At 54.6% G+C, this 12,060-nt stretch overlaps 1 protein-coding gene across 1 annotated transcript in view; it reads left to right on the top strand.

Annotated features, from left to right (window-relative positions):
- Positions 1 to 11,498, top strand: part of DSCAML1 (DS cell adhesion molecule like 1) — a 341,358-nt gene extending 329,860 nt beyond the window's left edge. The window contains exons 22-33 of the mRNA XM_047693447.1: positions 394 to 511; positions 872 to 1,035; positions 1,283 to 1,381; positions 2,057 to 2,245; positions 2,681 to 2,968; positions 4,474 to 4,629; positions 6,764 to 6,794; positions 6,923 to 7,041; positions 7,312 to 7,464; positions 8,061 to 8,255; positions 8,710 to 9,021; positions 10,491 to 11,498. Of these exons, the coding sequence (XP_047549403.1) occupies positions 394 to 511; positions 872 to 1,035; positions 1,283 to 1,381; positions 2,057 to 2,245; positions 2,681 to 2,968; positions 4,474 to 4,629; positions 6,764 to 6,794; positions 6,923 to 7,041; positions 7,312 to 7,464; positions 8,061 to 8,255; positions 8,710 to 9,021; positions 10,491 to 10,966 (2,300 nt within the window). The 3' untranslated portion in view covers positions 10,967 to 11,498. The remainder of the gene's footprint in view (positions 1 to 393; positions 512 to 871; positions 1,036 to 1,282; positions 1,382 to 2,056; positions 2,246 to 2,680; positions 2,969 to 4,473; positions 4,630 to 6,763; positions 6,795 to 6,922; positions 7,042 to 7,311; positions 7,465 to 8,060; positions 8,256 to 8,709; positions 9,022 to 10,490) is intronic.
- Positions 11,499 to 12,060: the final 562 nt, after the last annotated feature.

Raw genomic sequence — 12,060 nt, 5'->3', positions numbered from 1 at the left:
GAGTCATTCCTCCTTCTTGGTGCTCCCATGGCGATTTGCACCTACCCCTACGTAATATTTCCACCCTGTCATGATACTTTTTAAGTATCTGTCCCCTCCCCTCCACCGGGATGATGAGCAGCTTGAGGACAGGGAACACGTCTTGTTTGTGGCGTGAACGCTCAGAGCCTCCTCTGATACCTTGCCCATAGCAGGCATCTGAACAATGTCTGTTGGACCGGTGACTGCCATCTGAAAGCGTCTGTACCCACCCCTGCCCCAAGCCCAAGGTGGAGGTTAGGTAGGAGATGGGGGTCTTGCACTGTGAATTTGGAGAGCCCCAGGAAAGGCAGGCCAGCGCGGCGTTGAGAGTAGAGGCGGGATGATGGGGCACTCATGCTCTCTCCCCTGCAGCCCCAGCAAAGATCATCTCATTTGGAGGCACCGTGACAACACCCTGGATGAAGGATGTCCGACTACCTTGCAATTCGGTGGGAGATCCAGCCCCCGCTGTGAAGTGGACCAAGGACAGGTGTGCTCGGGGCCCCAGAGAAATGCAGGGCCCCGGAGATGGGTGTAGTAGAAGAGCCGGGAAGAAAGGAATCGGGTGCCCCAGAGGCCCTGCGGGGCACACAGCTCCTGCTCTCCCATACAGACCCAACCTCCCTGGTTCCCCTCTGCTGGCTGCCAAGGATCTCCCCTCCTTGGATGCTTAAAGAGGCCAGGGGGACCAGATAGCCCCAGGAAGCACTGGGTAAAACCCCAAGAGTCCCGCCCCCCCCCCCGCCAGCCTCCTTTTCTACTCCCAGCCCTGTTTGCCTGCAGTCCTGGGGGAGCCCCCAGGAGGAGGGGGTGCTTACCATAATCCATGTCTGCACCCCACCCCCCGCAGTGAGGACTCGGCCATCCCTGTGTCCATGGACGGGCACCGGCTCATCCATACCAACGGCACACTGCTGCTGCGTGCTGTGAAGGCCGAGGACTCGGGCTACTACACCTGCACGGCCACCAACACTGGGGGCTTTGACACCATCATCGTCAACCTTCTGGTGCAAGGTAAGGCCCCGGAAGGCAGGCCCCCCATCCCTACCTCCCCAGCCCCCTGGGAGACAGACCCGTAGTGGAACAGAGGTGCCACGTGGAAGAGGAGGCCGGAGGGATGGGGAGAACAAGCAGGGGCTGGGGGAGCACCTCGAGGGCAGGAAGGCCAGGCCTGGGCCTTCAGTTGCAGCTGGGATAGCCTGCATTCCCATCATCAGGTGTTAACCCTTTGTGGTGAGGGCTGGTGGCTTTCCCCTCACAGTTCCCCCGGACCAGCCCCGCCTCACTGTCTCTAGAACCTCTGCTTCGTCCATCACCCTGACCTGGATTCCAGGTGACAATGGGGGCAGCTCCATCCGAGGTGAGAAGGGTCTGGGTGAGGAGGGGGAAAGAGGGGAAGAAATTCGGGGCCCAGGAGCCAGGCAAGGGCTTTATCCACTCCCACCATGTGTCCCCATAAAGCCCCAGAAGTGATGAGTGAGGGGCAGTTCGGACCACAAGGAAGTTACCCAAGTGCCACGGCTACCAGCCTGGGTACCTGGGTTTTAGAAGGCCCAGCCCAATCACAGCTGATGAGCTGTGCGAACTGAAGAAATCAGTTTTCTTCTCTTGACCTCAGTGTCCAAATGTATAGCAGTGGACAAATGTACTAGATCATGCTTCTCAACCTTGAACATGTGCATGAATCATTAGGGGATCTTAAAGAAGGTAGATTCTGATTCCAGGGGCCTGGGGTGGGATCTAACAAGCTCCCACGGGATCTAATCCTGCTGTCTGGGGACCACTCCGGGAAAAGTAGTCTCTAAATACTATCCCTTTTACGCCTGAAGCCTCGGTTTTCTGCTCTCCTCTGCACCTTGGCTGCTAAAGAGAGAGCAAGAAAGCTCCTTGCAGCTTTGTGTCCAATCTGCCTCTGCCCCCCACCCTGTCGTCAAAGGCCCCACTCTGCCCCCGCGGGGAGCCCAGCCTCTGCCACCTCTTGGGGTGTCCCCAGCCCTGCCCTGCCCGCCCTGAGCCAGGCAAACCTCCCCGGCAGGCTTTGTGCTGCAGTACTCAGTAGACAACAGTGAGGAGTGGAAGGACGTGTTCATCAGCTCAGGTGAGCGGTCCTTCAAGCTGGACAGCCTCAAGTGTGGCACGTGGTACAAAGTGAAGCTGGCGGCCAAGAACAGCGTGGGCTCCGGGCGCATCAGCGAGATCATCGAGGCCAAGACCCACGGGCGGGGTGAGGCCCAGCGATGACCCAGCTGGGGAGAGATGGGCCCAGGATATGCGGATGGAAGGTGGCTGGGCTGGGGAAGGAGGGCGCCGGGAGCAGAGACTGCAGGGAAAGTCTGGACCTGGTTCCCATCACTGTAGATAGCACACTCACCGATCACAGCAGGAGAAACAGGCCCCACCTCCCTGGCCCCACAGCCGATGGTGGCAGCCTCTTCCTTCCTCCCGTACCTCTTGCCCTGCTGAGGCCTCTCCACGTCCTTCCCTCTTCTCCCTCCTCCTCTGTCCCCTGGGCCATCCCTACTCCCTTCTGTGCCAACCACTGCTCCCCAGAACCACTGCAGTCCCAGCTGGCCCAGGAGACTCCCTCCCGGTGCAGATGAATGAGCCCTCCTCTTCTGAGTCTCTAACCTCGCTCTCTCCCTGTGCCCCCCGCCCCCAGAGCCCTCCTTCAGCAAAGACCAGCACCTGTTCACCCACATCAACTCCACACATGCTCGGCTTAACCTGCAGGGCTGGAACAACGGGGGCTGCCCGATCACAGCCATCGTGCTGGAGTACCGGCCCAAGGGCACCTGGGCCTGGCAGGGGCTGCGGGCCAACAGCTCCGGGGAGGTGTTTCTGACCGAGCTACGTGAGGCCACGTGGTACGAGCTGCGCATGCGGGCTTGCAACAGCGCTGGCTGCGGCAACGAGACTGCCCAGTTTGCCACCCTGGACTATGATGGCAGTGAGTCGGGGAGGGTGGGAGGGGCTGCACAGGGGGCGCTGAGAGGTGTCCCCAGGGAGGCTGGCAGAGAGGTGGACACATAAAGAGAGGACAGACAAATCAAAAAATAGACAGGACTACCATAGAGGAAAAGGCTGGAGGCACAGAAGGAGCAAGCAAAGGGGGCAGCAGAGTGGGAGGCGGGCAGGTGCACCAGTGATGGATACAGACTGATAGCCAGGCAAACCCATCACACTAAGATAGAGGGTCTTTTGAAGGTGCAGTCCTTGCTTTCCACTGCTTCAGACAGATGGAGAGTATAGTGTGAAGGGATAGCTGAGGCCCCGCCCCCTGAGGCCCCTCTCCTAATAGGTTGCATTAGCCAGGATTGGATAGCCTGGGAAAAAAGGAACAGATAAACATGGAAAGCTGCAGGCCTTGATCCAGTAAAGAATTGCTTCTTGTCCTCGTAACATCTTGTGAGGGTTGGCTGGCCACCATCTTTAGGCTATACCATCTCCAAGGTCGCCAAGGAGAGAGGGATGGAAAAGGCACTCCAGTCTTCACTGTCTGGGCCAGGAGGTGGTGCGCATTGCTTCTGTTCCTGCTGTGTTGTCCCGCACATACACTAAAGACACGCTGAAGGCCAAAATCAGAGATACTAGTTGCCCCAAGGTCAAGTCCGTCTGCCTATGTGTTAAGGAAACAATAAAAGTGGTATCAGAGGGGCGCCTGGGTGGCTCAGTGGGTTAAAGCCTCTGCCTTCGGCTCAGGTCATGGTCTCAGGGTCCTGGGATCGAGCCCCGCATCGGGCTCTCTGCTCACAGGGAGCCTCCTTCCTGCTCTCTCTCTGCCTGCCTCTCTGCCTACTTGTGTTCTCTGACTGTCAAATAAATAAATAAAATCTTTAAAAAAAAAAAAGAAAGAAAGAAAAGAATGGGCCCAAACAAGGAAGGTTTCATGAAGGAGATGGTCTTCTGTGAGGCTTTGAAACCAGGATAGATCGGGCTTTGCAGAGGTCTCTGTCAACAGAGCTTACTGCCTCTGTACAGGCTCCCAAGATTAGCAGATCTCACCCATGGGGGTGGGGAACAGGAAGAAAATACAGGGCCGGGAGTGGCTTTGTCCCCATCTGGGGACGAGACCCCAGGATCCCACTGCTCTGACTTCTCTCCACTTTACAACCTGGATGGCAGAATCTAAGCTCATCAGCCCACCTTCTAGAAATGAACACTGAACTCCAAGAGGCAGGAGACTATCTCTGAAAGACTTCAGGGTAATTCTAAAATAGGCCCACGAAGTCATCAGTATTCTAATGAAGTGTAAAAACTATGTGACTGTTCATGGCTGTCCTGATGTGACCAGAATTGGGGAGAATAAGGGAGAGGGTTGGGACTCTGTGCCAGGAAGTGGAGGTCAGAGCGAGAGCAAGGGCAGCAAGAGAGGTTCACAGGCAACCTCACCCAGGGTACTCTGCCCAGACCCTACTCATAGGGGACATCTGACTCCCCTCTACACTCCAACAGGTACCATCCCTCCCATCAAGTCTGCTCAAGGGGAGGGGGATGATGTGAAGAAGCTGTTCACCATTGGCTGCCCAGTCATCCTGACCACTCTGGGGGTAGCTCTGCTCTTTATCATTCGCAAGAAGAGGAAGGAGAAGCGGCTGAAGCGTCTCCGAGGTAGGCGAGTGTCCTACAGGCTTCCGGGGAGGGAGTGTTGACCCTCTGCCACATGGGCCACCTTTCGTTGGCTCGTGAGCACCACCTGGACAAGAGAAAGTGCCTGTGTCCCACTGAAGGGAGAGCTGCTATAAAACCTTCTGAAACTTTGGCTCTCACCGCTTCCTCTTCTGTGTCCCCAAGACTTTGTGTCTGACCTAAACAGGGCTGATTTTTAGAGGTACACGCTGCTAAAGCCATGCTGCTTAAAATAGTTAAACATTTCCACGTTAGTTGGTAAATAGATGTTGCTCCCTCCCACCTTGGATGCTCCTTCTCTTTTGCAGGATCCCTGAGATTCTTCTAGAAGCTGGCCACTAAAGCATAGATCTGCTGGTGGTCACTAGGACCTTGCTCAGTATTGACCATATGGCTTCCATGACATGGCAGATGTTAGACATTTTAAATATCATTCCTGTCCCAATCTATGATACCATAGACTGGCATGAATGGGTCTGCTTTACCTTGATTTTCTCAGAGACTGATACAATGTCTAGCATCTAGTAGTTGCTTAACAGATGTTCATTCACTCATTTGGAAAACATTTACTGACTATCTGCTGTATGTAGATACTGTCAGACATTGGAGATATATAAAGATGAATGAAGAAGGAACAGTCCATAGTCTTATGGAACATAGTCTAGTCCTCATAGAATTTACAGTTTAATGTGAGAAGCCAGAGCACAGTAGTAGCCCAGAATTGGAAATTACTAACACTGCCTAGCGTGTTTAGGAGTTGGGTGGGTGGATGGGTGGATGATTGGATGGGTGGTTGGATGATTAATTGGATAGTTAGATGGAAAGATGTATAGAGGGAAGCATGGTTGGGTGGATGGTTAAATGATGGTTAAATGAAAGCATGGTTGGGTGGATGGTTAAATGGTTGAATGGATAGGTGGTTGAATGGATAGGTGGTTGGTTGGATAGATAGAGGAATGGTGGATGGATGGATCGATGGTTGAGTGGATTATTGGTTGGATTAATGGGTAGGTGGATGGATGAATGCATATTTGAATGGATGGATAATAGATGATTGTATGAATTGATAGATGGGTGGATATTTGATTTTATGGACACATGGACAGATGTTTGGATGAATGGTTGAATAGATGAATCAATAATTGGATGGATGGTTGGATAGATGGTTGGATTGGCAGATGGATGGATGGATGAATGGATGGATGGATGGATGGATGGATGGATGGATGGATGGACAGGTGGTTTATGGTTTTATGGACATAGGGACAGATGGTCGGATGAATGGTTGAATAGATTAATCAGTTGGTTGGATGGATGGACGAATGCATTGTTGAATGGGTGGATGATGGATGAATGACTGACTGGATGGGTGGATGGAGAAATGAATAGATTGACAGGTAAATGGGTCAATGATGGATGAATGGATGAGTCAGTGAGTCGATAGTTGGATACATACATACTGCTAGATTCATTCTGACAGATCATTTTCATGATTCTCATTCTCATCAGAGGTCTAATGGATCTTTGAGAGAGTCCTTTGCTCCTCTTTTTCTCTCTTTCTTTTTGTCAGTTCCTAACCTGAGATCCTGATCTTATTCAAGGCCCCTCTGAAGACTAAGCAGGGACCCCTAAATTCATCCATGAACTTTTTGGGGACAGGTGCCCAAGAGAAAGAAATAAATCCTCTTGGTTGATAGTCATGTGGGGATTCCCATCGACCACCTCTCCATCATCCTCCACTCTCTTCTCTTCCCAGCAGATAACAGGATAGACCCTCCACTGAAACCCATTCCCAACCTGCTATGATGTCTTGTCTAATTAGAGTCAATTCAGGAAACAGATGGAGCACTTCATATACCCTCTCCTCTGGGAAGGACCTCCCTATTAGATAAAAATCTGAGGAATGGAAAACAGACCTGAGCCAAATCTTGTACCAGGAGCTATCAGACCTTATCCTATGTTAGACTATTTTAGAGGTCCTTTCATTTCTCCTCCCCAGTAGACCAGCCCTGGTCCCAATCTAGGGAATTCTCCCCCCTTGTTCCCCACATGTCTTCCAGTTTTCATCCCGCTCAGATCCCATTTTCACCCAGACCCTCTCTCTACTGTTTTACAGATGCAAAGAGTCTGGCAGAAATGTTGATAAGGTAGGTTTCACGTCATTGTTTCCTCCCCTGCAGAGGACAGGCTTCTAAGACCCCACTGCCCTGAAAAACCCTCTCTCTCAGTCCCTTATGGCTGCTGAGTCACCTGCCTATGGCCCTTCTCCCCACAGCAAGAACAACCGAAGTTTTGACACCCCTGTGAAGGGGCCACCCCAGGGCCCAAGGCTACACATTGACATCCCCAGGGTCCAGCTGCTCATTGAGGACAAGGAGGGCATCAAGCAGCTGGGTGAGTGATAGGGGCCACAAGCTCTCTATCCCGGTCTTCCCCAGGCCACATCCCACCAAGGGGAGCCCCCCAGCCCTCACAGCAGTGCCCAGGGTTCTCCCAGTGGGCCCATCCCCCACTCAACAACCTCAAAACTCCCTGAAACCTCTCTCAAGGACTGAGTTTCCTCCTTTGTCCCACGCTTTCTGTGTCTCAACATCAGATAAAGACAAAAAGAAATTTGGGAAGTCTGAAGAGAAGGACTCGTACTCACTGCCCTTCTTCCCCTAGGAGATGACAAAGCCACCATCCCCGTGACGGATGCTGAGTTCAGCCAAGCTGTCAATCCACAGAGTTTCTGCACTGGTGTCTCCTTGCACCACCCAGCCCTCATCCAGAGCACGGGACCCCTCATCGACATGTCTGACATCCGGCCAGGCACAAGTATGCCTTATCCCGAGGGAGACAGACCTCTTCCCAGACAGGGTCACCCAGGCACAGCATGGGGCACAGGTGGAAGAAAATGGGGTGGGGGAGGCTCAGAGCAGCACAAAGAACAGAAAGAGCACTGGAGGTAGAGTCTCCAGACCTTGACTAAGGACGCCTTAGCTGTGACCTTGGGGATATTGCTACCTTTATCTCTCTGGGCCTCTGTGTCCTTACCTAGATATTTTGAGAGGGTTGGGAGTACTTGCTGTCCAGGGGCCTCCTGCCTCTAGCACTGTGACTCTGGAGGTAAGGATGTAGGGAGTAAATGCACAGGGGGCAGTAGGTGAGGAGGGACTTTCTTCCTCAAGCTGAAGGAACAGGTTGGGCGGGGGTGGGGAGAACCAGGAGGTGCCCCCGCCACCCCCACACCTCACCGCTGTTCCTCTTCTACGGGACCACGTAGCTGGAAAGGCAGTGTGCTCAGCACCCCCAGGAAGCTTCTGTGGCTGCTTATGCCTCCTCCCTTGCTCCCCACTGCCCCTCGGGTCCGTGCCCACTGCCCGAGGCTGAGCGCCCTCCGTGAAGGGTTAGCTGTTGCTTCCTCTGTGCAGATCCAGTGTCCAGGAAGAATGTGAAGTCAGCCCACAGCACCCGCAACCGGTACTCAAGCCAGTGGACTCTGACCAAGTGCCAGGCCTCCACGCCTGCCCGCACCCTCACCTCTGACTGGCGCACTGTGGGGTCCCAGCATGGGGTCACTGTCACGGAGAGTGACAGCTACAGTGCCAGCCTCTCCCAGGACACAGGTGAGCCTGGCGCCCGGCCTGCATCCTGTTCTCTCTCTCCCCATTTCTCCACCATTCGGCTCCCCTGTCCCAACCTCCACCCACCAGCTCTTGGGGTCCAAGGCGCAGGTCAGTGTCACTTCCAGGTGGCCCACTGGCTTGCTGCGTGGCCGGCACAAACACACTTGACCTCTCTGAGCTCTGCCTAGTCAAGGATTTCATTCTGCTCTCCCAAAAGGTGTCAGAGAAAATGGCACACGTGATGTTCGTTGGAGGAAGAGCTGAGGGCTCCGGGGGTGGGTGGTGGTTTTCAAGAATGGAAGGATGTTCTGCCCTTGATTTGCCAAAGTCCCCGCTCTGCCACCCAAGCCGCCTTCCCAGGGGGAGAGCGGGGTCTTCTGAGAGGACTTCCAGGCTCACGGGTAGGGGAACGGCTCTCTCCAAGGCCCCCTCGTTTCTTCTTAACACCGAGCAGACAAAGGACGGAACAGCATGGTGTCCACGGAGAGCGCCTCGTCTACCTACGAGGAGCTGGCCCGGGCCTACGAGCACGCCAAGCTGGAGGAGCAGCTGCAGCATGCCAAGTTCGAGATCACCGAGTGCTTCATCTCCGACAGCTCCTCCGACCAGATGACCACGGGCACCAATGAGAACGCCGACAGCATGACGTCCATGAGCACGCCCTCCGAGCCCGGCATCTGCCGCTTCACCGCCTCCCCGCCCAAGCCCCAGGATGCCGACCGAGGCAAGAACGTGGCTGTGCCCATCCCGCACCGGGCCAACAAGAGTGAGTGCCCGGCCCGCCTCCCCCGCTGCATCCCCTGGCGTCCCCAGCCGGGCAGGGCCCCTTGGCAGTGTGGGCAGTGTAGAGCAAGAACTCGGGAGAATCCGGATCAGGGTCCGTATCCTGGCTCAGCCTCGTAATACCTCGGTGGCCCTGAGAAGTCAGTTCGCCTCTCTGATGATTCACTTTCTCAGTAAAATGCAAATGACAGCATGGACTCTGCGTTGTCCTAGCGGGCACGATAGGTGCCTGGCGTGTGGCCGGTTCTCGGTACATAGCGATCATTGCCTTTACTTGAGGCTATGCCAGTGAGGAAGGGACAGCCTTTCGGGGCCCAGCTGCCCAATGGCCACTGGTCTCAATGCCATTCAACGTTGATCCATGGGGCCAAACCTCATGGTGGGCACTGATCTTGCCCGACTGGCAGCTGTCTGATGCCAGGGGCCTGGCCAGAGCATATGCCTTTCGGGGTTGGTGGGATAGCTGTAGGATAACCAGAGGGTGTGGGAATGGGGGTCCATCAGCAGACACTGGGACCACACCATACCATGTCAGAGCACACAGGGTCTGACCTGCTTGGTCCCGGCCTCGCCTAGTGCCCACGCTCATCTGGGCACTCGGGGTCCTCTAGAGAAGAGGCCAGGGTAACAAAGTACAAGGACTTCAGAGATCAGCCTGAATGATGCCCCGCCCCTTCTGGCTGGGTGAATTAGGGCAAATTACTTAATCTCTCTGAAGCTCAGTTTTTTCACTTGCCAACTGTGGGCCGGTATTAGCCTGTCCAGGGGGCTCTGGGGACTGAATGAGATCATGTACAGAAAGTCCCTGGCACGGTCAGCAGGTTAGAGGCACATATACAGGTGAAGTTGCTCACAGAGCAGAGGGATCTGGACATGGAGGAGGTTTAAGAAATCTGGAACATTCCGCCCGGGAAGAGGGACGGGGAAACGTAGCTGACTTCAGACATCTGACAGGCTGCCCTGAGAAAGGTGGTGGGGTGACGGGGGGTGAGGGGAGGGGACAGCGTGCTGTGCAGGTCCTCAGAGGGCAGAATCGGGCTCCATGGGGGTTGTGACCAGCATTCCCTCCTCAGGGTAGGAAAACTGTTTTTCCAGCCAGAGCTCTTGGGAAGCCAGTTTCCAGAGCAGAGCTCTCCAGCAGTCTGCCTGGGTCTTTCCGCGTTAAGTACCCCCGTTTAGTGAGCAGCTACTGTACGCACCCGCTGCCCTTTCCGCTCTTGATCCCATTCACTGCGCCCAGTAATCCCCTTGGGGAAATGGGAGGGGCTGCATTTCCCAGACAAGGAAACCTGCTCAGAGCCTCAAGTAACTGATCCCTTCTGCATGCTACATTGTCTGGCTTGTGGAGGGACTCCAGGTCAGATCAGGGAAAAGACTGGGGAGTGGGGGGTAGGTTGAGCAAGCAGGCGTCCAGAGGCCTCTGCTGTCAACGTCTTCTGTCTGTGATTCCAGGTGACTACTGTAACCTGCCCCTGTATGCCAAGTCCGAGGCCTTCTTCCGAAAGGCAGATGGCCGTGAGCCCTGCCCTGTGGTCCCACCCCGAGAGGCTTCCATCCGGAACATGGCTCGAACCTATCACACCCAGGCTCGCCACCTGACCTTGGACCCTGCCAGCAAGCCCTTGGGCCTCCCGCACCCAGGGGCCCCTGCTTCGGCCTCCACAGCCACTTTACCTCAGAGGACTCTGGCCATGCCAGCACCCGCAGCCGGCACGGCCCCACCAGCTCCGGGCCCCACCCCTGCCGAGCCCCCGGCTGCCCCCAGTGCTGCCCCTCCAGCCCCCAGCACCGAGCCTCCGCGGGCCGGGGGCCCACACACCAAAATGGGGGGCTCCAGGGACTCACTTCTCGAGATGAGCACGTCGGGGGTGGGGAGGTCTCAGAAGCAGGGGGCAGGGGCCTACTCCAAATCCTATACCCTGGTGTAGGGGCACGGCAAGAAAAGCAGCCCTACGCTCGGACCTGTCTGCACCTCGGGCCCTCACACACCAACTTGGCTGTTTTCCTGCATTATTTATATTAAACTGACAAAAACCGACCAACAACGAAAAGAAAAGCCCCCAAGTCATGAAGGCTTGTACATAGAACTCTTTTGTACAAATGAAACTATTTTCTTCTCCATGAAGCCAGGGCACAAAGAATTTGACAGTACAAATCAACACCCCCCCACCCCACAAAATTCGCGTGGAGAGAGATATATACATATATAGGAGATAGGAGCACATCGACAAACTATGTATCTATATATTTCTCTCACCTTATTTTGAGACAGAGGCACAAAGACTCAGCAATTTTTCCCTCCTACTCTCTCACCCTCCCCTCAATCTAGGTGGTTTTGACAGAGACCAAAATCCCGACTCAGAGACACTGCATGCGATTTCACTGTTCCAAGAAAACCAGGAGTTGCTTCAATTTGCAGATGCTTATGTGTTAATACCTTTTTCTATGAAAAAAAACCCAGCGCCGTGTGCAATAAAGGTTATGTTTCTACGTGGTAGCTTTTTTCCCATCTGGCGAGGGCCAGTGGGGAGGGAGGGAGGAAGGAAGGAAAGGGCCCTGTACTGGCCCGTCCATTTCTCGTGTGGAGAGACTTTGAGAAGTTCAGGCTTTAGCTCAACAGGTTAAACTTTTTTGAAGGTTTTCAATTAGCCTGCATGCCTCCTTGAGAACCTGTCCGGGTCTCAGATCTGTGCCGGCCTCTAAAGGGGGCAGCTGTGTGAATTCCAGCAAGCTGCTGAACCCCTCTGGGCCAGTTTCTTTATCTGTAACATGAAGCAACCTTGCAGAGAGCCCTGGGGAGCCCCGTCTGGGCATGGGGGAAGGCAGTCTGCTAACTCCTCTCCTCCAGAACACCATGCAGCCAGGGAAGCTAAAGGAAGGCAAACCACAGTATGCACTTAAGTTATGGGAGGGGGAGGAAGCAATTGTAGTACCCTGGGGTTTGGGCTGGCCCTGAAGTTCTAGGCTGACTGCTAGGGCTAGCCAAGGCCAAAGAGAAGGAGTGAGGTCATCAGAGGTTGGA

The sequence above is a fragment of the Lutra lutra genome, chromosome 10 (genome assembly GCF_902655055.1).
Source record: "Lutra lutra chromosome 10, mLutLut1.2, whole genome shotgun sequence".
NCBI classification, from domain to species: domain Eukaryota; kingdom Metazoa; phylum Chordata; class Mammalia; order Carnivora; family Mustelidae; genus Lutra; species Lutra lutra.
This window is presented reverse-complemented; position numbering and strand designations above follow the sequence as displayed.